The sequence below is a fragment of the Poromitra crassiceps genome, assembly GCF_964638095.1.
Source record: "Poromitra crassiceps genome assembly, chromosome: 13".
Taxonomy (NCBI): Eukaryota; Metazoa; Chordata; class Actinopteri; order Beryciformes; family Melamphaidae; genus Poromitra; species Poromitra crassiceps.
In genome coordinates, this window is record NC_139644.1 from 3,701,185 (window position 1) to 3,728,523 (window position 27,339).

Here is a 27,339-nt window from a genome sequence, read left to right on the forward strand (position 1 = left end):
AACCTATGAAAATATTCATTTGGGCTAGGAGGAGCAGGAAATCCCTCCGCTCGCCTTTCAATCCGGGAGCAGGGGATTTCACCTGAAAGTACAGAGCAGCACGGTAATGTGGCCGTGCTGCTTGGCTCGTGTGAAAGCAATTTCTGTGGCGAGGCGGCTGCCTTTACGGGACTCCTAAACGGCAACTTTTGCGCGATCTGTGTATGAAAGAGCCTATTGACAGCTGCCATGTCGTGATATGATTGGCTGAAATGGGGTAGAAATTTGATAGTACCGTAAATTCCGGACTATAAGCCGCACCTTTTTCCCGTTTTTTGGCCCCTGCGGCTTATATAACGGTGCGGCTTATCTATGGATTTTTTCAAAAAAAAAAAAAAAAAAAAAAAAAAACTCTCTTTTTTAGCACTCTTTCTAACCATAAATCCTATATAACTATAATAAGTAGAGATGCTGCGATCCGATCATGTGATCGGATATCGGCGCGATATCAGCCAAAAAACATGGATTGGATCGGATCGGATTCCAGCGAAAATGACCGATCCAAGGCTCCGATATAAGCACTCCATTCCATGACTCCGCTCCAGGATTTCTATCCAGCATGCAGCAGCAGCAGCAGCAGCAGCAGCAGCAGCACAGAGGCCGCGTTGAGCCTAGGATGGCCAGGGCCAAAACGTCAGACACACCCGTCCTTAACCTATGTGCGATTCGAAATCACGCGTCCGCACCAGTTTGACAGTTTCAAATTATAACAAAACAACCACTATTGCAATTTGCAATACATGTCCCGCAAGGTTTCTGAGATTAGGGGAAAGTCTGAGCTGGCGTTACGCTAAACCAAACGTGGGGATGAGGCAGCGGATTTGTTTTGGCGTTAACGTTATCTGTTGTGATGATGGCTAACGTTAGCTAGCTGGTTAGGCTATCTAGTTGCAGAGCAGCGCTCCACAAGCTTGTTGTGACCAAAACCCCCGCATTTAAAGCATTTCATACTCCCAGAGCTGGCGTAAACCATAGAGAACCTCATGCATTAGCCTACTCAAAATGAAACGTCCAGGGTTTGTGTCTCCAAAATCAACTAACGCTAAACGTTACATGCAAGCTAACGTAGCTAGCTGCGGAGCACTCATGATCTATAAGGAAAACGAATGCGCACATAGCCTACATAATTGTCAACATCACATACATGTATTTTCTTTAATCTAGACTACAGGCATCATTTTTCAGTCAAAAGTGAAACGACACAGATATGATGGCGTATAGTGAGGCTTTCCATGCCTCACTATAGAACTGGCCCCATGCAAAATTCAGACCGCTTATATGTTGCCGTCATGCCAATAAGAGTCTAAATGTAATTGTTTATGTTTTATCTGCAGACTAAGCAGCTAGGCTTTCGGTTCTATAAAAGCCATTATTTTTTGTATTGACTATTGAGTGATACACTTTACTAAAAAAAATATTATATCACAATAGTGATGTCAGATTTGCTTAGGTCAGAGCTATGGAATATTAAATCATCCATCTCGCCCAGCCCTAATTTGATTGTTATGTTTTAGTTTTACATCAAATTAGATGAACTAAATCGTTTACATACTATATTACCAAAGCACACGCATACATACCTAACCCTAAAAATGTTTGTTGCCTGCTAGCTATCAGACAGCATAGAGAGACTTATGTGCTGTATCGGTATCGGATCGAAATCGGTATCGAATCGGGTATCGAAATTTGATCGGAATCGGATCGGTTTTGAGCTAAAATATCGAAATCGGATCGGAATTGAAAAATCTCGATCGCAGCATCTCTAATAATAAGTTTTAATTTCCTCTCTTGCCCTCTTTTCACCACACTGTATGACACTGTATGACACTGTGTGCACTGTAAAAAACAACACAGGTGGTGTTGTGTTATGTTGTTTTGTTTTGTTGAAATTTTAATAAATGGGAGCTTCCTCAAACAGCCATCTCTTTCCCAACAATCCCCTCTGTGCATGAACCCTTACATATGGTAATTACGGTAAACATTAAAACACAAAAAAAAAAAAAAAAAAAAAAAAAAAAAAAATACCATTAAAACACCCGCGGCTTATAGTCCGGTGCGGCTTATATAAGAAAAAAATAGTCAACTTTGCAGGTGCGGCTTATAGTCCGGAATTTACGGTACTATGTGACGTCAGCAAACTGTAGATTACTGTTATGAATGAAATCTTGAAAAATGAACTTTTGATGTGAAAAAGTGTGAAAAACTAAAGAAATTAGATTTTTGTTCATTTCTTTGCAATACATTTTTAAATTGGTGCACTGAATACCCAGGTATGTGAACTAAAATAAAATAAGTCATTTTTGGGTTCAGCTCGTCTTTAAGGGGGAGACTCACAGAACCAATTATCGTTCAGATATCTTGAGGTGAGTGGTCAAGGGACCCGTTTGAAAATAGTTTTCCACTGGCCTAAAATTTAGTCTAAGTTTGAAGCGATATTTATATATTATATATTTATATATATTTACTTCCCGAGCTCGGATGACATGGTTGGTACCAATGGATGCCTTAGGTCAGTGGTTCTCACACTGTTTTGACTGTTTTGATCCCTTTCCCTGATTTATGAGGCTTCAAAATAGGGAGACTCCCACGAAAATGTGGAGTGTTGGCAGGTATGGAGTTCCCCTTTGAAAGGATAAGGCTTCAGAGGAGAGGGGGAAGACAACATGGAAGGAAGGCAGAAGTGTGGAGACCTCTGTTTGGCGTGAAGGGCGTCTGCACCACAACATCGTTGGCGCTGAATCACACAGAAGTGGTTCACAATGTGCCCTGAGAATTAGCTAAATACATTGTGTCACTCTTCACCCTGCGCTAGCTACCCGCACAGCATGCTACCCGCACAGCCTGCTACCCGCACAGCATGCTACCCGCACAGCATGCTACCCGCACAGCATGCTACCCGCACAGCATGCTACCCGCACAGCCTGCTACCCGCACAGCATGCTACCCGCACAGCCTGCTACCCGCACAGCCTGCTACCCGCACAGCCTGCTACCCGCACAGCATGCTACCCGCACAGCATGCTACCCGCACAGCATGCTACCCGCACAGCATGCTACCCGCACAGCCTGCTACCCGCACAGCATGCTACCCGCACAGCATGCTACCCGCACAGCCTGCTACCCGCACAGCCTGCTACCCGCACAGCATGCTACCCGCACAGCATGCTACCCGCACAGCCTGCTACCCGCACAGCATGCTACCCGCACAGCATGCTACCCGCACAGCCTGCTACCCGCACAGCATGCTACCCGCACAGCATGCTACCCGCACAGCCTGCTACCCGCACAGCATGCTACCCGCACAGCATGCTACCCGCACAGCCTGCTACCCGCACAGCATGCTACCCGCACAGCCTGCTACCCGCACAGCCTGCTTCACCTGCTTTTTGAACGAGTGGCCTACAGGTGTTTTGTTTTTGCGTGTGTGCACCCCAACCCCCTCCGTTTCGTTTGACTGTAACAGTGTCCATCAGCAGTCACAAATCCACAAAGTGTAAACCCCTATGAAATATAAGTTAAAGAAAAATGCATAGGTACATATATTTATAGATCTATTAATAGGACAAAAAGAGAGTTAGAAAAGTAGAATTACGCCTGGCAGGAATCAGCGAGAGGGAGAGGGGACGTAGTCTTCCTATCTGTGTGTGTTGGGCTGTGTTCTGTAAAATACAACAACAAGCGTTCTTATGAAATGAAAAGGCAATGCAGTGAGCGACCCCCCTCCCTCCCTCCCTCCCTCCCTCCCTCCCTCCCCTACAACAGTGATCAGAGCAGCATAGAATAAACCAAATCAAAACAAAGACAGTGTGTGAATGTGAATTAGAACAATAGATAGTCCACTTGGGGGGGGGGGGGATTACAGTTCATTTACAGTGGTTTTTTAAGGGTCAGTGGGAAAGGCTCTGAGCCAAAGTCGGCTGCTGTAAGTCACAGTGAACAAACTAGTTAAGGCAGAGAGGGTGTGTGTGTGGGGGGGGGGGGTGTGGGGGTGGATTTGGGCCCGGGCAGGGGGGTGTGTGTGGGGGTGGGTTGGCCCGGGCGGGGGTGTGTGTGTGGGGGTGTGTATGTGGGGGTGGGTTGGCCCGGGCGGGGGTGTGTGTGGGGGTGGGTTGGCCCGGGGGGGGGTGTATGTGGGGGTGGGTTGGCCCGGGCGGGGGTGTGTGTGGGGGTGGGTTGGCCCGGGGGGGGGGTGTATGTGGGGGTGGGTTGGCCCGGGCGGGGGTGTGTGTGGGGGTGGGTTGGCCCGGGCGGGGGTGTGTGTGTGGGGGTGTGTTGGCCCGGGCGGGGGTGTGTGTGCGGGGGTGTATGGCGTAGTAGTAGTGATGGCTTTAAAAAGTTCCAAAGTGGAGATGATGGAGGGAGTGGAGGAAGGGTGATGTACAACACCCCCAAAATCATAGAGAGCCAAAGTCAAGCCCACTTGGGATTAGTGGACCTTCATCTGGCATAATGCCAGATGAAGGTCGCTTGACTGAAACGTTGTGTTGTTTAATAAAGGTTTTTGTTTAATAAAGGTTTTTGTTTAATAAAGGTTTTTGTTTAATAAAGGTTAAATGTCTATGGAAAAATAAATGGCGGATGAAATCCCTTGGTTCGTATGCCTACCCGGAAGAGGGCATGACTTTGGCATTCTATTCTATCCCCCTTCTCCATCACCCCTCCCTCCCACCCGTCCGTCCGTCCGTCCATACTCCTTGACCCCCCTCCCCACCCCCCCTCCCCCCGGGTGGGCCATTGCACCCCTCCCTCCCGGATGGTCCGTTGCACCCCACTCTCACTGCAGCATGAGCTGCTTGAGGTTGTCGTGCAGGATGGTGTCCTTGACGTCGCGGAACACCAGCCTGATATTGTCGGTGTTGATGGCGGTGGTGAAGTGGTGGTACAGCGGCTTGTGCTGCTGCTCGCGCCGCGTGTTGCGGAAGCACTGGACCAGGAAGCGCTGCACGTCGGCCAGGCTGCCCGGGTCGCCGCTGAACTCGGGGAAATAGTCCCTGAGCGACACCTGACGCACCTTTTGCTCCAGCAGGTCACTCTTGTTGAGGAAGAGGATGATGGACACGTTGCTGAAGACGCGGTTGTTGACGATGGTCTCGAAGATGTTCAGAGACTCGCTCAGACGGTTGGTCTGTCGGTCCTCCATCAGAACCTGGCGGGGAGGAGGAGGAGGGTGTTAGCATTGAGAGGAGGAAGAGGGGGTGTTAGCATGGAGAGGAGGAGGGGGTGTTAGCATTGAGAGGAGGAAGAGGGGGTGTTAGCATGGAGAGGAGGAGGGGGTGTTAGCATTGAGAGGAGGAGGGGGTGTTAGCATGGAGAGGAGGAGGGGGTGTTAGCATTGAGAGGAGGAGGGGGTGTTAGCATTGAGAGGAGGAGGGGGTGTTAGCATGGAGAGGGGGTGTTAGCATGGAGAGGGGGGTGTTAGCATGGAGATGGGGTGTTAGCATGGAGAGGAGGAGGGGGTGTTAGCATGGAGAGGGGGTGTTAGCATGGAGAGGGGGTGTTAGCATGGAGAGGGGGGTGTTAGCATGGAGATGGGGTGTTAGCATGGAGAGGGGGTGCTAGCATGGAGAGGGGGTGTTAGCATGGAGAGGGGGTGCTAGCATGGAGAGGGGGAGGGGGTGTTAGCATGGAGAGGGGGAGGGGGTGTTAGCATGGAGAGGGGGTGCTAGCATGGAGAGGGGGAGGGGGTGTTAGCATGGAGAGGGGGAGGGGGTGTTAGCATGGAGAGGGGGGTGTTAGCATGGAGAGGGGGTGTTAGCATGGAGAGGGGGGTGTTAGCATGGAGAGGGGGTGTTAGCATGGAGAGGGGGTGTTAGCATGGAGAGGGGGTGTTAGCATGGAGAGGGGAGGGGGTGTTAGCATGGAGAGGGGGTGTTAGCATGGAGAGGGGGGTGTTAGCATGGAGAGGGGGTGTTAGCATGGAGGGGGGGTGTTAGCATGGAGAGGGGGTGTTAGCATGGAGAGGGGGAGGGGGTGTTCACATGGAGAGGGGGTGTTAGCATGGAGAGGGGGGTGTTAGCATGGAGAGGGGGTGTTAGCATGGAGGGGGGGTGTTAGCATGGAGAGGGGGTGTTAGCATGGAGAGGGGGGTGTTAGCATGGAGAGGGGGTGTTAGCATGGAGGGGGGGTGTTAGCATGGAGAGGGGGTGTTAGCATGGAGAGGGGGTGTTAGCATGGAGGGGGGGTGTTAGCATGGAGAGGGGGTGTTAGCATGGAGAGGGGCTAAGGTTCAGAAGAGAACCACTGTTCTAGACATGAGGGATCTTTGTTTTAGAAACATTGGGAAATGGTCAGTTTTTTTCTGCCGATGGCGAGTAGAGTGGGCGGGTGGAGCGCGTGGGGGGGAGGGGAGGAGTAGAGTGGGCGGGTGGAGCGTGTGGGGGGAGGGGAGGAGTAGAGTGGGCGGGTGGAGCACGTGGGGGGAGGGGAGGAGTGGAGTGGGCGGTTGGGGAGGAGGGGAGGAGTAGAGTGGGGGGTGGAGCACGTGGGGGGAGGGGAGGAGTAGAGTGGGGGGTGGAGCACGTGGGGGGAGGGGAGGAGTAGAGTGGGCGGTTGGGGAGGAGGGGAGGAGTAGAGTGGGCAGGTGGAGTGTGTGGGGGGAGGGGAGGAGTGGGGTGGGCGGGTGGAGCATGTGGGGGGGAGGGGAGGAGTGGGGTGGGCGGGTGGAGCGTGTGGGGGGGAGGGGAGGAGTGGGGTGGGCAGGTGGTGCCGTGGGGGGGAGGGGAGGAGTAGAGTGGGCAGGTGGAGGGTGTGGGGGGAGGGGAGGAGTAGAGCAGGCGGGTGGTGCCGTGGGGCGTGGGCTTAGGGTTTCCATCCCAGCTTACCTGGTCGTATTCGGAGGAGGAGACGAGGAAGAGGATGGAGGTGACCGAGTCGAAGCATTCAAACCAGCGCCGCCTCTCTGAGCGCTGCCCGCCCACGTCCACCATCTTGAAGGGCACGTTCTTGATCTCAAAGTTGTACTCGTGAATGCCCTTGGTGGGCTTTCTGGCCAGGAGGATGTCCTGTTGACTGGGTAGATAGTCCTGGAAGTCAGGAACATCATGGTTAAAACAACAGTAATTCAACACATACATTACATTAACATTACATCATTTTAGCAGATGCTTTTATCCAAAGCGATTTGTGTCAACAGTAGTGAAATCAACTGTGCAACACAGTCTACTGCAGCTAAGATTTTTTTTTAAGAATAAGTAGCATTTGTCAAAACTTGAAGGAATAAGTAGCATTAGTTTATTAATTTATTCCTTTTTTAGAACAGAAGTTAGTTCAAGAAGGGTCCAGGTGTAGCCTGAAAAGGTGTTTTAGTCTCCGCTCAGTGATTGGTCCGTCCTGACAGAAGGAGCTCGTTCAGGTACGAGAACAGACCAGGATGAGCCACTTTTGAGCCCACGTAGCGATGGAGGGCGAGGCGATCTGCAAGGCTGGAGGAGCAGAGGGAGCGAGGAGAGATTTGGAACCCGACCATAGATTGCAGATAGGGAGGAGTAATCTGGTGTACTGCCCTGTAGGGAGGGGCAGTCTGGCATACTGCCCGGTAGGGAGGGGCAGTCTGGTGTACTGCCCTGTAGGGAGGGGCAGTCTGGCATACTGTCCTGTAGGGAGGGGCAGTCTGGTGTACTGCCCTGTAGGGGGCAGTCTGGCATACTGTCCTGTAGGGGGCAGTCTGGTGTACTGCCCTGTAGGGAGGGGCAGTCTGGCATACTGTCCTGTAGGGGGCAGTCTGGTGTACTGCCCTGTAGGGAGGGGCAGTCTGGCATACTGTCCTGTAGGGGGCAGTCTGGTGTACTGCCCTGTAGGGAGGGGCAGTCTGGCATACTGTCCTGTAGGGGGCAGTCTGGTGTACTGCCCTGTAGGGAGGGGCAGTCTGGCATACTGTCCTGTAGGGGGCAGTCTGGTGTACTGCCCTGTAGGGAGGGGCAGTCTGGCATACTGTCCTGTAGGGGGCAGTCTGGTGTACTGCCCTGTAGGGAGGGGCAGTCTGGCATACTGTCCTGTAGGGGGCAGTCTGGTGTACTGCCCTGTAGGGGGCAGTCTGGTGTACTGCCCTGTAGGCGAGTACCAGAGTCTTTGAATTTGATGCCTGCCAAGATGGGAAGCCAGAGAAGGGACCGGAAGAGGGGAGTGACATGAGAGAACACCAGAGGGCAGCAACGTTCTGGATGAACTGCTAACGGGATAGTTCACATTTTTTAAGTCTAGCCCTATTTGCTACTTACCAACGATGATGTTGATTGGTAGATTTCTTTCTAGAGAGCCTCAGTCAGCTTGTACATACAGGAGCATGACCCCATTGACCTCGCATTCGTTTTTCCCAACTTCCCAGAGCGAACATGAGGAACAGGATGGATCAACATCATCATTGCTAAGTAGCAACGCACAAAATAAAAGTAGCAACAAATGTGAACTATCCCTTTAAGGTCCCCCCCCGATTTTTTTATCCAATTTTATCCCCAATTAGTGCTCATTTGATTTTTCAATCCTGGTTGCTGCTCCACCCTCTGCCGATCTGGGGAGAGCCGAGACTGGCTCCATGCTTCCTCCGAGACATGGGCAGTTAGCCAGCCGCTTCTTTTCACCTGACAGAGGAAGCTTCACCGGTAGGACATAGCACGTGGGAGGTTCACGCTATTCCAACCAGTTCCCCTCCCTCTGAACAGGCGCCCTTAACGACCAGAGGAGGAACCACATCAGCAACCAGGATATTGCATGTTTTGGTGAAGAGGGTTCCTATATGAAGGAAACCCCCGGGAGGCACGGGGAGAACATGCAAACTCCACACAGAAAGGCCCTTTTGCCGACCCCACCCGGGCGGTGGGCACTCGAGGACATGCGGACGGGCACGCATTCCTTCAGCGTTCACCTCGTCCCCAGGTGGGAATCGAACCCACGACCTTCGAGCTGTGAGGCGATAGTGCTTACCACTGCACCACCGTACCTCCGTCCTCCCTTTAAGGTTTGATGGCAGAGGTAGGTAGCCCAGACAGGAGAATGTTGCAGTGGTCCAGGCGGGAGATGACAAGTAACGTCAAAAAACAGCAGTAGCGAGTCAATCAAGGTGCATGGCCAAGGTAGAAATCACTCCAGAACTCCAGAATGTCCCTTATGCCTGGTTCAGACTACACAAATTGAGCCCGATATTAGACCGATTTGGTCGTGCGCGACAGATTTTCAGCGTCGGGCCCGAATATGACCGTCGGGGACGACGATCGGCCGTCTTCACCTCTTGTAGTGTGACATAATCAAAGACCAGCGTCAGGACGTCTAGGACGCCTCACGACGCCCTGACGAAAAGACTGGCATGTCAGTCTTTTGGACATGGTTTCGCCTAGTGTGACACCCCGGAAGACAGGTATCAGGTCCTGGGGAGACCGCTCCCCGCTCGATACAGATTTCACCCGCTCGCACTCACCGCTCCGCTCCGCTCAAAAGAATAAAATAGATAAAAAGGCCAGGGTGTTTTAATTTGCGTTTAAACGCCTGGGCAATGGGCATTGCTCACTACAAATAACATGAGCTCAGCAGAGTCGCCTGCATGTTCGTTTCTCTTCCTTCTCGTCTCGCAGCAGCTGGCAAGAAAATAGTGGGCGTGCACATGAAGTAAGTTGGAGGCTGGAGCGGACATCACAGTGCATCACAGTAGAGCCTGTCACTCATCCAAATAACGTTAATTCTGCAAGGGATATACAGTATATAGCACCTGGATTACATACATGTTTCACATAGGGTTGTGTTTGGATTTCAATGTTTTATTTTGCCCAATATTGAAATGTTTTACAATTGCATGTTGTGCTAACATAAACATTATTTCTATCTACCACTTTAGCCTATTTAGGCTGATTTGGTTGCTATTTCTTGTCAATGTAGTGGCCTCAATGCATGCTGGGAGATTTCGTTCACAGGTCCGCCTCCCCGACGACCTGTGAACTCGCTGACGACAGCAGACGACGTGATGACGGTGGCATACGATGCTCTGTCGGTGTTAAGCGAGAATACACTTGTAGTGTGGCCAGTCTCCCGACCAAGACATGTCACGAATTTATGGCAGTATGATGGCCTCGTCTGACATGGTGACATCGTGAACGACAAAAAATATCGTGTAGTCTGATCCTGGCATTAAGCGTTTAATAAGGTAAGGTACAGCACAGCAACAACGTACGCCTTTCAGCAGGTAGCCTTCATCAGCGTTGTGCTGAGAGTCAGGCGGAAATGGTGTATAAATACAATCAAACCGGAACTACATTCAATAATCCAATCAGTTACCAGATATAAGTGTGTACACACAGATAAGGACATCAAAATAGTTACAAAATATACAGAAAATGTACATAGCAAATACATATTTCTAGTAAAGAATTTACAAATAGAAAGAATTGTCAAAGGTCTACAACTGTGGAATAGTCTCTGTGATGAGTTAAAATTGTGCAATTCCATCTGTAAATTCAAAACAATGTTTAAACTAAGAGCACTTAACAAATACAAAACCCTAGTATGACCAAGTACTTAAAAGCTATCATTAGGGCTTCTACGATCTATTGCAAACTTTCCTTCTCGTTGTTAACTGATTCTTGCAACTATCTTATTTTTTGTTTTTGATATAATGAAATGTAAAAAAGGGTAGGCATTCATAAGCTACACCTTTTCGGTCTCCTATATGTAAACGCACATTATTACTGTAATGCATTTATGTGAAACTGACAAATGGACCGAAATAAATTATTTACTTACTTACTTACTAATTAAATAAATAACATGACAAGTGCCGGGAACATGAGTTGTGTCGCTTCCATCGTAAGAAATGGTTGGATTTTGCAGATGTTGTACATTGAGAACATACATACGACATGATTGATTTTATTCTGATTTGGAGAGGATCCATTTAATTCCAGACCCTGACTTAGCGTTTAATCAATTTTCTCATATTTTTAACTGCATTACTGAGGAACATGCCCTTACAAGAACTTTAGAGTCAAAATCACTCTAGTCCCTGGTTCTCAGCGGATCTTACTTCTGTAAGATCTGTCCTTTGACTTGGAGATGTGGCCTGGTCAAAGGCTTGACGTACTAGTGAACCAGTAGACAGGTTACAGACGTACTAGTGAACCAGTAGACTGGTTACAGACATACTAGTGAACCAGTAGACTGGTTACAGACGTACTAGTGAACCAGTAGACTGGTTACAGACGTACTAGTGAACCAGTAGACTGGTTACAGACGTACTAGTGAACCAGTAGACTGGTTACAGACATACTAGTGAACCAGTAGACTGGTTACAGACATACTAGTGAACCAGTAGACTGGTTACAGACGTACTAGTGAACCAGTAGACTGGTTACAGACGTATTAGTGAACCAGTAGACTGGTTACAGACGTACTAGTGAACCAGTAGACTGGTTACAGACGTACTAGTGAACCAGTGGACTGGTTACAGACATACTAGTGAACCAGTAGACTGGTTACAGACGTACTAGTGAACCAGTAGACTGGTTACAGACATACTAGTGAACCAGTAGACTGGTTACAGACATACTAGTGAACCAGTAGACTGGTTACAGACGTACTAGTGAACCAGTGGACTGGTTACAGACGTACTAGTGAACCAGTAGACTGGTTACAGACATACTAGTGAACCAGTAGACTGGTTACAGACATACTAGTGAACCAGTAGACTGGTTACAGACGTACTAGTGAACCAGTGGACTGGTTACAGACATACTAGTGAACCAGTAGACTGGTTACAGACGTACTAGTGAACCAGTGGACTGGTTACAGACATACTAGTGAACTAGTAGACTGGTTACAGACATACTAGTGAACCAGTAGACTGGTTACAGACGTAATAGTGAACCAGTAGACTGGTTACAGACATACTAGTGAACCAGTAGACTGGTTACAGACATACTAGTGAACCAGTAGACTGGTTACAGACATACTAATGAACCAGTAGACTGGTTACAGACGTAATAGTGAACCAGTGGACTGGTTACAGACATACTAGTGAACCAGTAGACTGGTTACAGACATACTAGTGAACCAGTAGACTGGTTACAGACGTAATAGTGAACCAGTGGACTGGTTACAGACATACTAGTGAACCAGTAGACTGGTTACAGACGTAATAGTGAACCAGTAGACTGGTTACAGACGTACTAGTGAACCAGTAGACTGGTTACACTTTAGGAAACTGCTGAATAAATGCATCGGCATAATTAGGAAAGCGAAATCTAACTATTACTTGTCTTCTCTTGCTAAGACACGAGGAAATGCAGCTAGCTTTTGGAAAACTGTGAATTCACTAAAAGCCAGGCCTGCCTCCTCTCTCCCACTGCAGATTAGCAGTGAAAAGAGTGTCATTTTAAATACATCTGATATGTCTAATGCTTTTAACGTCATTTCATATCGTCGGCTCATCTATGGCTCCTTCAGGTCATGTTTGTGACGCAGTATCTGAGAATTCACTCAATTCTCCCCTTTTTGGTGAAAGATGTTCGTTTAGACAGGTAAGTTTAGACAGGTAAGTTTAGACAGGTAAGTTTAGACAGGTAAGCCATATTGAAGTTTTGAACGCACTTACACAACTACGCAGTAAGAAGTGAAGGGGTGAGGATGATCTTGATCCTGATCTTAGTGCAGAGATCATCGCTCACATATTTCATCTGACTTTCAGCTCTGGTAGTTGTTCCACTGCGTAAAGGTGCTGATCCAAGTCACTTCAATAAGTACCGTCCAATATCCAAATTGTGCTGTTTAGATAAGATTCTTGAAGCCCTAGACAGTTCTCAGTTGCGTGCCTTCATGGAGGCATACAATATTCTCCAACCTCAGCAATCCGTCTTAAGACCAGATCATAGTACTGTAACAGACCAGATCATAGTGCAGTAACAGACCAGATCATAGTACTGTAACAGACCAGATCATATTACTGTAACAGACCAGATCATAGTACTGTAACAGACCAGATCATAGTACTGTAATGGCTCAATCCCACCACACTTAACAGCCCTGCACAGCTCGTCCCCACTCGGCTCCACTCGTCTCTACTCGATGGATGTTTTGCTTCGACCGGCGCTCGATCTGCCCCCACCCACCCCCGCCCACAGCTGGTCGTCTAAAAATAGCGACCGCATATCTGTCCTTCGGCTATAACATAATGTTACAATTAAATCCATCCACATAACTTTTAAACTGTTTATGAAATACTGGTGCCTCTAAATGACCTACAGTGTACATGGGCAAATGTGACAATCGGCCAAGAGAATGATATCACAGGCATGCCTTGCGCTGTGCGGGGACGGGAGAGGCGCAACAGAGTGAAGCCTCTACCCCGCAGCCTCTCACCAGGCAAGACCGGGGCTTCCAAACACCCGCTGCGGCCTAGCGGAGCGCTGCAGCCTCCACTCAGCTACAGAGCTCCTGAGCGAGCAGCGGACTTTTTTCTCAGACAATTGAACACCGGCCACGATTTTATTTCACCGGAGGTGCAGGCAGCGACACAAAATACTGATGGAAATATACATAACAGAAGATAAGGTAAGACCACTAAACTGGTATGCAGCCGCCAGCATTGCATTGACAGTCAGTAGACAGAGTAAACACGATTCTCTCTGACCAATCAGTAGCCATCAGAGTTTTACGTCACCATTTGGGACCTACTCGCCAGCCCGAAGTACCCCGACGAGGCAGGGACCAAAAGTAGCACGACTCGGCCTCAAATCAAACCGAGCTGGGCCGGTTTTTGACGGTGGGATGAGACCAAAAGTCGAGTCGAGCGGAGCGGGACCGCGCTACTAGCTGCTGTGGAATTGGGCCATTACAGACCAGATCATAGTGCTGTAACAGACCAGATCATAGTACTGTAACAGACCAGATCATAGTACTGTAACAGACCAGATCATAGTACTGTAACAGACCAGATCATAGTACTGTAACAGACCAGATCATAGTACTGTAACAGACCAGATCATAGTACTGTAACAGACCAGATCATAGTACTGTAACAGCTACGTTTGTCATAAACAATATATGGAATGATCTGGAGGATCATCGTCTGCATTGTGCAGCTCTTTTCATCAACCTCTCAAAGGCATTTGATACTGTGCGCCATCAGACTATATTAAACAAACAATCCTCTACTGGCTTAGATGATCTCTCCGTCAGCTGGTTTTCAAATCTGGGAGAACACAGGCAGTTGTTGCCGATGGCGTTAGATCCAGCTCTAAGATGGCGCTCTCTACGTGCGCCTCTGTGTTTTGCTCTGCAGCGGTCCTTCTTGTTTTGTTTGTAAATATAGTGTTTTGCTGCTCTTTCACCAGAGAAGAACTCATGAACATCAGGGAGTTGAGAGTTCCCTGCACCTGCGTGACGTGTCTGAAAAGGGCTATGGTGATATCATTGCGCCCTCTGGAGGATCATTAAAAAATGATTTGAAAACACCGTTCTACTGACAGAATCCACGTTTCTGTTTTGATCGAGTCAGGAGTGTGAGATGGCTAGAAAAGCTAAATGGAAGAATGGCGATTGTGCATGGGAACACGGCTGTGTAGAGATAGAGGGGAGGAGGTTCAGATGAGGTGGGGGTAGGGTGGGGTGTGAGGACAGGAAGTCAACAGTTTCACTTCTCTTTCAAAGAAACTCATGTGGAGCCTGTCAGTCACACTGATCCACTCAATCAGTCCGTCCTGGCTGAGGCAGGGTGTGTGATTGGCGGAACCTCGGTGGTGTGGGCGGGACTTACCGACTGTCCCAGCTTTTCCAAATTGTCCAGGAAATACTTGACTGACTCACCCTGAGAGAGAGAGAGAGAGAGAGAGAGAGAGTCAGAGTCAGTCTATTGACCATTTGGGGTAGAGACCACATTGGAATTGGGGTGCAAGAGCTTAAAGAACAAATAAACCACACCGACCACATATAGCCAGGACAATATTCACCTTATGTTCCAACACTTACTTCCTATTGTGTTGACACTTCCTGTGACAGTACAGTACTAGTGAGCAGGTAAAACAGACGGTGTTTTGAACAGGAAGTCATAACACAACTGGGTCAAGTGGGCGGGGCTACATAAGGTGAATAGGTTAGAAAAAGAGAATAAAAAGAAACAAATACACATGCATGGATAGTCCCGACAATCACCTAGCTCAAATTTAAAGTGCTGATTTTTTTTTTTACTTTAATATGGAAAAAAATATAAGATATCTTATACTATAAAGACCAAGTAAAACTATTTTTATAAGCATTTTACAGTAACAAGCAGTGGAGGACTCGCACACAGAACTATAGACAAGACAAAGTCTTAAAAAATCAGATCCATTTTATTGTAGGATCGGCACAAATTGGCAGCAAACGTTTCAGTCCTAGTTGGACTATCGTCAGTGCAGATGTACTGTAAGCATTTTACGAAATAAAAATCTCTGGTACAGTGCTGAATAGGGATGGGTACCGAGACCCGGTACCAAACGGGCCCCGGGGCCGGATTTCGAGATACCGGAGGATCAATAAGCTTTCACGTTAACGGTTCTCTTATCGGTACTGGAGAAATTAAGAAAATAGATTTCCTATTTACTTGCTACATAAACGTTGTTTTTTCGCACCAACTCCGTAAGACATGCCTGTGATGTGATTTTTGCGATTTCCGAACGAGAAATGAGATCCAGATCCTCTTTTCTGCGTTGCTTTCTCTGTCTCTCATCAGACGAGAGACAGGCAGCTGCCAGCGAGGAGCCGACACACTGACTGAGGAGGGGCGGGGCTGGCAGCACACACACATGCACACACTGAAGGGAAGGCAGCTGAGCCGAGAACAGAGACAGCAACACGTTAAGAAAGAACGGAGATGTTAGAGTGGGTTAATGCAGCAGTTCTCGCGTGCACTCCCAGAGTAGCAGCAAGACGGAGGAAATAAATGTAAACGAGCAGTTTCTCTTTCTCTCTCTCTGTGCTTCTTTCTCACACTGAGCTGTCTATTCTTGACAATGACACAGGGTCAGAGACACACACACACATACACACATTAGTTTTCCGTGCATGTCATTGGCTGTCATCACCTGTGTTGCATTCAGGTAACATCGTAAAGTACCATGCTATACAATTGAGAGCATATTTCTCTTTGATATCAACAGGAGAGATCAAAAGTCTGGTTGTACTTCACTCGAGTTGATGCTGACAATTCACGTTGTCATAAGTGCGATAAATCATTCACTAGCAAGTAGCAGCGGTGGAAACACGAGCAATTTGTCTAAACACTAAAGTGCATCAAATAGGTACAAACAGAGAAATGCACAGTTTTCGACAAGCTAGCTCACACGACTTCATCATCTGTCAATAATGACCCGGTTGTAGTTACCCATGATACACGGACCCACCTCGTCATCAGGTAGGATGTGAACATGGATGATTAAGTCGAGAGTAGCTACTGTAGTAAACCTTATCCAGCTGTTTGGGTGTGTTAATAATCAAAAACCCAGTCTGAAATAAATCAACAGAGCATCATCTCTCAGTTGTCCTAAAGAAATGTTATTTCCAGAGCAGGGGGGGATATTTATTTGATTTGGGGGCAAGTGCAGCAGACAGATACTGTCGTGCTTTATTGATGCTTTCCCTAGCTGAATGTTGGTATTGGCAGTGGTAGGAGATAATTCTTATATAATGCTGGATATTTAAATTAATAATAAAAACGCACCCATTAAGATTTTGCAACTATTTTTTCTTTCTCCCCTTAAAAATAATGAAAAGAACCGACAACAACCAGCACCATTTTTTTCTGTTTTTTTCTCTTAAAAATAACAAAAAGTACCGATAAGAGTACCGTTAAAGTACCGGATCGATAAGCAGTATCGATAAGAGTAGTAGTATCGTTAATTCCTTAACGATACCCATCCCTAGTGCTGAAGCAGGAAGTGACGTTCACTTTGCCTCTCTAATATGCCTCCGGCCTGGCTATCGCTGGCGGAGGCATAAAAACTGGGAGAAAAAAATAAAAAATCCCACCCCCCCCCCTGATTTTTATTTGTTGTTTTTGCTCCAAGTGAAAAGGCATGTCTGATATGACTTACAGCCGTTTCACACCAAGTGTGAATTTCCGTGCGGATTATTCAGAGATGTTGGCTGCAGCTACTGTATACATACTTGGTAATAATGGAAGCTTGCACACCAGGGCAGGACATTTTGTGCGGCAAGAACAAAATTCGCAGCCACTTTGACATTTATTTGCCCTTCACATTGCATCTGTGAAGATATACCGTAAAACTTGAAATAAAAGCCCAGTCCCAAATAGACTCCGGTCCAAAATAAACGCCGGGTCTAGATGTTTTGGTAAATAAACGCCAGTCTCAATTAGACGCCGGGTATTTTTTTATTACTGAGCTAACGTTAGCTGCTGCTAAATGCTAAAGTTACAGGTCTCAGCCAGAAAGACTGTTATTCGTCTCCTGTGTGAAACGGTGGCAGTTTGGTTTGGTTCAAAGTGAACGACTGTGTTTCTTCTAGCCTGTGTGATTATTAACACGTTCACTGCCATTGGCGAGTTGACTCGTCAAAAAAAATCCAACGGTTGACTGCCATTGACGAGTCAAGTCGTCAAAAAAAAAGAAAAAAAAAATTGACGGTGGGACGTGGATCAACGCCCCCCACGTCTCCTATAAAAATATGGGAGCCACCGAACGTGTACAACCCATTCCACCGACCCACTAAGTGGCGACAGTGCTCTCCAGACTAGAAAAAGCCGAGCCAAAACTGCAGGGGAACGCGCGAGGAAACCATTCTCATACTGTAAAATGGATTGGCGAAAACGCTTTCGCTTTTGCGCATTATCGCGCTGGGAGCTGGCGGTGGGGGATTGCAAATTTGCATAATAGATTATGCGTGCAACACACTTTGAAACACCGGCAGAAAGCCCACAATCGCACGCAGCTTCATTGCAGCTGAGCTCACAACCGAAACGACTCATGCAGACTCGCCCAAAGAGCAGCCGCCAGCAGCCAGGCAGCACAGACAGGCAGAGCCTCGCTTGTACCGCTGCAGCCACGGAGAGAGGAGAACACACACGGAGGGAAGAGTTTGAAGGAGAGGGGGGTTTCCTGCTGCTATGGAGGAAATTACTGTTCAAAACTATTGTTTAGATGTCTGACGTCTTACGCCAAAAATAAATGGTTAAAGTGACTGTTCTATCGAATTTCACAAAAAGCCATTTATCTCAGCATAAATTTTCAGACGCTGAAACCATGCTGTATTCTACTGCTAATGCCTACATAACTACTAACTCTACAAACTAACTCTTTTAGACAGAGAAAGCACACATTCTATTAGTTCTTTTGAGATAATTTGTGTTCACAAAATCTTAGCAGAAAAGAATCCTCGGATCTTGAAAGATGAGCCAGAATCCTCAAAAAAAAACCTTGGCAGAACCTACCTACAGTATTGAAAAAACGGCTGGCAGTGAATGTGTTAATCACAGGTATTAATCACTGGTCTAAATAAACAATTTGATACTATTTCCAGTCTTTGCTGAGCAAGAATTCTGTGCAAAAAGAATTAAATGCGGTCCCAAATAGACGCTGGGTCTGGCTACACATTTTGGTAAATGAACACCCGGGCTACTATTTGAAGTTTTACGGTACACTGGACCAATGATATCTTTTGCGTTCTATGATGTCACCTTTACAAACGCTGTCCCAGGCTGAGATCTATGATGTCACCTTTACAAACGCTGTCCCAGGCTGAAATCTATGATGTCACCTTTCCAAACGGTGTCCCAGGCTGAAATCTATGATGTCACGTTTACAAACGCTGTCCCAGGCTGAAATCTATGATGTCACGTTTACAAACGCTGTCCCAGGCTGAAATCTATGATGTCACGTTTACAAACGCTGTCCCAGGCTGAAATCTATGATGTCACGTTTACAAACGCTGTCCCAGGCTGAAATCTATGATGTCACCTTTACAAACGCTGTCCCAGGCTGAAATCTATGATGTCACCTTTACAAACGCTGTCCCAGGCTGAAATCTATGATGTCACCTTTCCAAACGCTGTCCCAGGCTGAAATCTATGATGTCACGTTTACAAACGCTGTCCCAGGCTGAAATCTATGATGTCACGTTTACAAACGCTGTCCCAGGCTGAAATCTATGATGTCACGTTTACAAACGCTGTCCCAGGCTGAAATCTATGATGTCACCTTTCCAAACGCTGTCCCAGGCTGAAATCTATGATGTCACCTTTCCAAACGCTGTCCCAGGCTGAAATCTATGATGTCACCTTTCCAAACGCTGTCCCAGGCTGAAATCTATGATGTCACCTTTCCAAACGCTGTCCCAGGCTGAAATCTATGATGTCACCTTTACAAACGCTGTCCCAGGCTGAAATCTATGATGTCACCTTTCCAAACCCTTTCCAGGCTGAAATCTATGATGTCACCTTTCCAAACCCTTTCCAGGCTGAAATCTATGATGTCACCTTTCCAAACGCTGTCCCAGGCTGAAATCTATGATGTCACCTTTCCAAACGCTGTCCCAGGCTGAAATCTATGATGTCACCTTTCCAAACGCTGTCCCAGGCTGAAATCTATGATGTCACCTTTCCAAACGCTGTCCCAGGCTGAAATCTATGATGTCACCTTTCCAAACGCTGTCCCAGGCTGAAATCTATGATGTCACCTTTCCAAACGCTGTCCCAGGCTGAAATCTATGATGTCACCTTTCCAAACGCTGTCCCAGGCTGAAATCTATGATGTCACCTTTCCAAACGCTGTCCCAGGCTGAAATCTATGATGTCACCTTTCCAAACGCTGTCCCAGGCTGAAATCTATGATGTCACCTTTCCAAACGCTGTCCCAGGCTGAAATCTATGATGTCACCTTTCCAAACGCTGTCCCAGGCTGAAATCTATGATGTCACCTTTACAAACGCTGTCCCAGGCTGAAATCTATGATGTCACCTTTACAAACGCTGTCCCAGGCTGAAATCTATGATGTCACGTTTACAAACGCTGTCCCAGGCTGAAATCTATGATGTCACCTTTACAAACGCTGTCCCAGGCTGAAATCTATGATGTCACCTTTCCAAACGCTGTCCCAGGCTGAAATCTATGATGTCACCTTTCCAAACGCTGTCCCAGGCTGAAATCTATGATGTCACCTTTCCAAACGCTGTCCCAGGCTGAAATCTATGATGTCACCTTTCCAAACGCTGTCCCAGGCTGAAATCTATGATGTCACCTTTCCAAACGCTGTCCCAGGCTGAAATCTATGATGTCACCTTTCCAAACGCTGTCCCAGGCTGAAATCTATGATGTCACCTTTCCAAACGCTGTCCCAGGCTGAAATCTATGATGTCACCTTTCCAAACGCTGTCCCAGGCTGAAATCTATGATGTCACTTTTCCAAACCCTGTCCCAGGCTGAAATCTATGATGTCACCTTTCCAAACCCTGTCCCAGGCTGAAATCTATGATGTCACCTTTCCAAACCCTGTCCCAGGCTGAAATCTATGATGTCACCTTTCCAAACGCTGTCCCAGGCTGAAATCTATGATGTCACTTTTCCAAACACTGTCCCAGGCTGAAATCTATGATGTCACCTTTCCAAACGCTGTCCCAGGCTGAAATCTATGATGTCACCTTTCCAAACGCTGTCCCAGGCTGAAATCTATGATGTCACCTTTCCAAACACTGTCCCAGGCTGAAATCTATGATGTCACCTTTCCAAACACTGTCCCAGGCTGAAATCTATGATGTCACCTTTCCAAACGCTGTCCCAGGCTGAAATCTATGATGTCACCTTTCCAAACACTGTCCCAGGCTGAAATCTATGATGTCACCTTTCCAAACGCTGTCCCAGGCTGAAATCTATGATGTCACCTTTCCAAACTGTCCCAGGCTGAAATCTATGATGTCACCTTTCCAAACTGTCCCAGGCTGAAATCTATGATGTCACCTTTCCAAACACTGTCCCAGGCTGAAATCTATGATGTCACCTTTCCAAACACTGTCCCAGGCTGAAATCTATGATGTCACCTTTCCAAACCCTGTCCCAGGCTGAAATCTATGATGTCACCTTTCCAAACGCTGTCCCAGGCTGAAATCTATGATGTCACCTTTCCAAACCCTGTCCCAGGGTGAAATCTATGATGTCACCTTTACAAATGCTGTCCCAGGAGTGGAGTTTGCGTGTTCTCCCCGTGTTTGTGTGGGTTTTCTCCGGGTGCTCTGGTTTCCTCCCACCACCAAAAGACATGTATGTTAGGGTTAATACTCCTGTCAGTGCCCCTGACCAAGGTACTGGCAAAAAGAACTGGAGTTGGTCCCCGGGTGCTGCTCTGTGGCTGCCCACTGCTCCTAGTTCTAGGAAGGTTCCTAGTAGAGGATGGATCAAATGCAGAGCATGAATTTCCCCAAGGGGATAAATAAAGGATAACTTAACTTAACTTTAACTTAGCCTGGGAACCAGCTCATTTTTTATTTGCTCTGGCAGATGCGTATGGCCCCTCTCCCGTTCAGGCACATTATTTTCCACCCGGCCTGAAAACGGCCGAGCCAATCACAGCCCCTTTATTACACGGCTTTGTTTACTACTCATCTGATTGGTCAATCACAGCCCCTTTATTACACAGCTTTGTTTACTACTCATCTGATTGGTCAATCACAGCGTTCTATGTCTGTCCTGTCCTGTCATATCATCCACAGAAAGAAGTCCGGTAAATTTAACGGTTGCTTCACGTCGGGCATCAACCTGTCAGGAGCGGCTCGCTGTAACAGCTGATCTCATGGCGGTGGGCAAACCAGCTGATCAGTCACACATTTCATTGCTCTGATTGGTTGGGCCATTTTGGACTGCGCCCGTTGGTAATGCCCCCAGAAATGAAAATTGTACTGAGCGATTCCAGACTCCTTTGCATTTGTGAAGTGGCCTGGTGGCGATGTCAGGCTACGTTATGGTACCGTCCCAAAAGATGTCAGGCTACGTTATGGTACCGTCCCAAAAGATGTCAGGCTACGTTATGGTACCGTCCCAAAAGATGTCAGGCTACATTATGGTACCGTCCCAAAAGATGTCAGGCTACGTTATGGTACCGTCCCAAAAGGATTGACTATTTTATTTTTCTCTCTCGCTGAAATTGTCACACACACACACACACACACACACACACACACACACACATAAACACACACACACATAAACACACACATAGACACACACACATAAACACACACATAGACACACACACACATAAACACACACGCATACATAAACACACACATAGACACACACACACATAAACACACACGCACACGCATGCACGCACGCACACACACACACACACACACACACACAAACAAACACACGCATACACACACACACACCAGCTGGAACTCTCGTCGGCGGTCGTATGCATTCTGGATGGCCTGGTCGGCCCACAGGGCCCGGATGGAGGGCAGGTACTTCAGGAACTCCTTGGTCTCCACCATGCCGTGGCCTTTGGACATGGCGGCCCGCGTGTCAAAGTCCATCATCTCCTTTCCATGACGGTGGTTGGACTGGTTTCCCCACGGGATCTTCAGCTTCTCCCGGGCATCCACCAATACTCGAATACCTGGAGAGAGAGGGTGGAGGAGAGGTGAGAGACATCCACCAAAGAGAGTGATGAGAGAGAGAGGGTGGAGGAGAGGGGAGAGAGACATCCACCAAAGAGAGTGATGAGAGAGAGAGGGTGGAGGAGAGGTGTGAGACATCCACCAAAGAGAGTGATGAAAGAGAGAGGGTGGAGGAGAGGTGTGAGACATCCACCAAAGAGAGTGATGAGAGAGAGAGGGTGGAGGAGAGGTGAGAGAGACATCCACCAAAGAGAGTGATGAGAGAGAGAGGGTGGAGGAGAGGTGAGAGAGACATCCACCAAAGAGAGTGATGAGAGAGAGAGGGTGGAGGAGAGGGGAGAGAGACATCCACCAAAGAGAGTGATGAGAGAGAGAGGGTGGAGGAGAGGGGAGAGAGACATCCACCAAAGAGAGTGATGAGAGAGAGAGGGTGGAGGAGAGGGGAGAGAGACATCCACCAAAGAGAGTGATGAGAGAGAGAGGGTGGAGGAGAGGTGAGAGAGACATCCACCAAAGAGAGTGATGAGAGAGAGAGGGTGGAGGAGAGGTGAGAGAGACATCCACCAAAGAGAGTGATGAGAGAGAGGGTGGAGGAGAGGTGAGAGAGACATCCACCAAAGAGAGTGACGAGAGAGAGAGAGGGTGGAGGAGACGGGTGAGAGACATCCACCAAAGAGAGTGACGAGAGAGAGAGAGGGTGGAGGAGAGGGGTGAGACATCCACCAAAGAGAGTGATGAGAGAGAGAGGGTGGAGGAGAGGTGAGAGAGACATCCACCAAAGAGAGTGACGAGAGAGAGAGAGGGTGGAGGAGACGGGTGAGAGACATCCACCAAAGAGAGTGACGAGAGAGAGAGAGGGTGGAGGAGAGGGGTGAGAGACATCCACCAAAGAGAGTGACGAGAGAGAGAGAGGGTGGAGGAGAGGTGAGAGAGACATCCACCAAAGAGAGTGATGAGAGAGAGGGTGGAGGAGAGGGGAGAGAGACATCCACCAAAGAGAGTGATGAGAGAGAGGGTGGAGGAGAGGGGAGAGAGACATCCACCAAAGAGAGTGATGAGAGAGAGAGGGTGGAGGAGAGGGGAGAGAGACATCCACCAAAGAGAGTGATGAGAGAGAGAGGGTGGAGGAGAGGTGTGAGACATCCACCAAAGAGAGTGATGAGAGAGAGAGGGTGGAGGAGAGGTGAGAGAGACATCCACCAAAGAGAGTGACAAGAGAGAGAGAGAGGGTGGAGGAGAGGGGAGAGAGACATCCACCAAAGAGAGTGATGAGAGAGAGAGGGTGGAGGAGAGGGGAGAGAGACATCCACCAAAGAGAGTGATGAGAGAGAGAGGGTGGAGGAGAGGTGTGAGACATCCACCAAAGAGAGTGATGAGAGAGAGAGGGTGGAGGAGAGGTGAGAGAGACATCCACCAAAGAGAGTGATGAGAGAGAGAGGGTGGAGGAGACGGGTGAGAGAGACATCCACCAAAGAGAGTGATGAGAGAGAGAGGGTGGAGGAGAGGTGAGAGAGACATCCACCAAAGAGAGTGATGAGAGAGAGGGTGGAGGAGAGGTGAGAGAGACATCAACCAAAGAGAGTGACGAGAGAGAGAGAGGGTGGAGGAGAGGGGAGAGAGACATCCACCAAAGAGAGTGACGAGAGAGAGAGGGTGGAGGAGAGGTGAGAGAGACATCCACCAAAGAGAGTGATGAGAGAGAGAGGGTGGAGGAGAGGTGAGAGAGACATCCACCAAAGAGAGTGATGAGAGAGAGAGGGTGGAGGAGAGGTGAGAGACATCCACCAAAGAGAGTGACAAGAGAGAGAGAGAGGGTGGAGGAGAGGGGAGAGAGACATCCACCAAAGAGAGTGATGAGAGAGAGAGGGTGGAGGAGAGGTGAGAGACATCCACCAAAGAGAGTGACAAGAGAGAGGGTGGAGGAGAGGGGAGAGAGACATCCACCAAAGAGAGTGATGAGAGAGAGGGTGGAGGAGAGGGGAGAGAGACATCCACCAAAGAGAGTGATGAGAGAGAGAGGGTGGAGGAGAGGTGTGAGACATCCACCAAAGAGAGTGATGAGAGAGAGAGGGTGGAGGAGAGGTGAGAGAGACATCCACCAAAGAGAGTGACGAGAGAGAGAGGGTGGAGGAGAGGTGAGAGAGACATCCACCAAAGAGAGTGACAAGAGAGAGGGTGGAGGAGAGGTGAGAGAGACATCCACCAAAGAGAGTGATGAGAGAGAGAGAGGGTGGAGGAGAGGTGAGAGAGACATCCACCAAAGAGAGTGATGAGAGAGAGAGGGTGGAGGAGAGGTGAGAGAGACATCCACCAAAGAGAGTGATGAGAGAGAGAGGGTGGAGGAGAGGTGAGAGAGACATCCACCAAAGAGAGTGATGAGAGAGAGAGGGTGGAGGAGAGGGGAGAGAGACATCCACCAAAGAGAGTGATGAGAGAGAGAGGGTGGAGGAGAGGTGAGAGAGACATCCACCAAAGAGAGTGATGAGAGAGAGAGGGTGGAGGAGAGGTGAGAGAGACATCCACCAAAGAGAGTGATGAGAGAGAGAGGGTGGAGGAGAGGTGAGAGACATCCACCAAAGAGAGTGACAAGAGAGAGAGAGGGTGGAGGAGAGGGGAGAGAGACATCAACCAAAGAGAGTGACGAGAGAGAGAGAGGGTGGAGGAGAGGTGAGAGAGACATCCACCAAAGAGAGTGACGAGAGAGAGAGAGGGTGGAGGAGAGGGGAGAGAGACATCCACCAAAGAGAGTGACGAGAGAGAGAGGGTGGAGGAGAGGTGAGAGAGACATCCACCAAAGAGAGTGATGAGAGAGAGAGGGTGGAGGAGAGGTGAGAGAGACATCCACCAAAGAGAGTGATGAGAGAGAGAGGGTGGAGGAGAGGTGAGAGACATCCACCAAAGAGAGTGACAAGAGAGAGAGAGAGGGTGGAGGAGAGGGGAGAGAGACATCCACCAAAGAGAGTGATGAGAGAGAGAGGGTGGAGGAGAGGTGAGAGACATCCACCAAAGAGAGTGACAAGAGAGAGGGTGGAGGAGAGGGGAGAGAGACATCCACCAAAGAGAGTGATGAGAGAGAGGGTGGAGGAGAGGGGAGAGAGACATCCACCAAAGAGAGTGATGAGAGAGAGAGGGTGGAGGAGAGGTGTGAGACATCCACCAAAGAGAGTGATGAGAGAGAGAGGGTGGAGGAGAGGTGAGAGAGACATCCACCAAAGAGAGTGACGAGAGAGAGAGGGTGGAGGAGAGGTGAGAGACATCCACCAAAGAGAGTGATGAGAGAGAGAGGGTGGAGGAGAGGTGAGAGAGACATCCACCAAAGAGAGTGACAAGAGAGAGGGTGGAGGAGAGGTGAGAGAGACATCCACCAAAGAGAGTGACAAGAGAGAGGGTGGAGGAGAGGTGAGAGAGACATCCACCAAAGAGAGTGATGAGAGAGAGAGAGGGTGGAGGAGAGGTGAGAGAGACATCCACCAAAGAGAGTGATGAGAGAGAGAGGGTGGAGGAGAGGGGAGAGAGACATCCACCAAAGAGAGTGATGAGAGAGAGAGGGTGGAGGAGAGGGGAGAGAGACATCCACCAAAGAGAGTGATGAGAGAGAGAGGGTGGAGGAGAGGTGAGAGAGACATCCACCAAAGAGAGTGATGAGAGAGAGAGGGTGGAGGAGAGGTGAGAGAGACATCCACCAAAGAGAGTGATGAGAGAGAGGGTGGAGGAGAGGTGAGAGAGACATCCACCAAAGAGAGTGACGAGAGAGAGAGAGGGTGGAGGAGACGGGTGAGAGACATCCACCAAAGAGAGTGACGAGAGAGAGAGAGGGTGGAGGAGAGGGGTGAGACATCCACCAAAGAGAGTGATGAGAGAGAGAGGGTGGAGGAGAGGTGAGAGAGACATCCACCAAAGAGAGTGACGAGAGAGAGAGAGGGTGGAGGAGACGGGTGAGAGACATCCACCAAAGAGAGTGACGAGAGAGAGAGAGGGTGGAGGAGAGGGGTGAGAGACATCCACCAAAGAGAGTGACGAGAGAGAGAGAGGGTGGAGGAGAGGTGAGAGAGACATCCACCAAAGAGAGTGATGAGAGAGAGGGTGGAGGAGAGGGGAGAGAGACATCCACCAAAGAGAGTGATGAGAGAGAGGGTGGAGGAGAGGGGAGAGAGACATCCACCAAAGAGAGTGATGAGAGAGAGAGGGTGGAGGAGAGGGGAGAGAGACATCCACCAAAGAGAGTGATGAGAGAGAGAGGGTGGAGGAGAGGTGTGAGACATCCACCAAAGAGAGTGATGAGAGAGAGAGGGTGGAGGAGAGGTGAGAGAGACATCCACCAAAGAGAGTGACAAGAGAGAGAGAGAGGGTGGAGGAGAGGGGAGAGAGACATCCACCAAAGAGAGTGATGAGAGAGAGAGGGTGGAGGAGAGGGGAGAGAGACATCCACCAAAGAGAGTGATGAGAGAGAGAGGGTGGAGGAGAGGTGTGAGACATCCACCAAAGAGAGTGATGAGAGAGAGAGGGTGGAGGAGAGGTGAGAGAGACATCCACCAAAGAGAGTGATGAGAGAGAGAGGGTGGAGGAGACGGGTGAGAGAGACATCCACCAAAGAGAGTGATGAGAGAGAGAGGGTGGAGGAGAGGTGAGAGAGACATCCACCAAAGAGAGTGATGAGAGAGAGGGTGGAGGAGAGGTGAGAGAGACATCAACCAAAGAGAGTGACGAGAGAGAGAGAGGGTGG

General features: G+C 48.7%; 1 protein-coding gene across 1 annotated transcript in view; it reads right to left on the reverse strand.

Moving 5' to 3' along the window:
• Positions 1-4,812: 4,812 nt before the first annotated feature.
• The window catches only part of LOC310788311 (guanine nucleotide-binding protein subunit alpha-13-like), a gene marked incomplete at its 3' end in the record, with an annotated part of 36,042 nt that continues 13,515 nt past the window's right edge, over positions 4,813-27,339 (reverse strand). The window contains exons 2-5 of the mRNA XM_083649874.1: positions 22,386-22,615; positions 14,770-14,820; positions 6,860-7,060; positions 4,813-5,184 (exon numbers count right to left, since the gene is read on the reverse strand). Coding sequence (XP_083506000.1) covers positions 4,813-5,184; positions 6,860-7,060; positions 14,770-14,820; positions 22,386-22,615 — 854 coding nt within the window. The remainder of the gene's footprint in view (positions 5,185-6,859; positions 7,061-14,769; positions 14,821-22,385; positions 22,616-27,339) is intronic.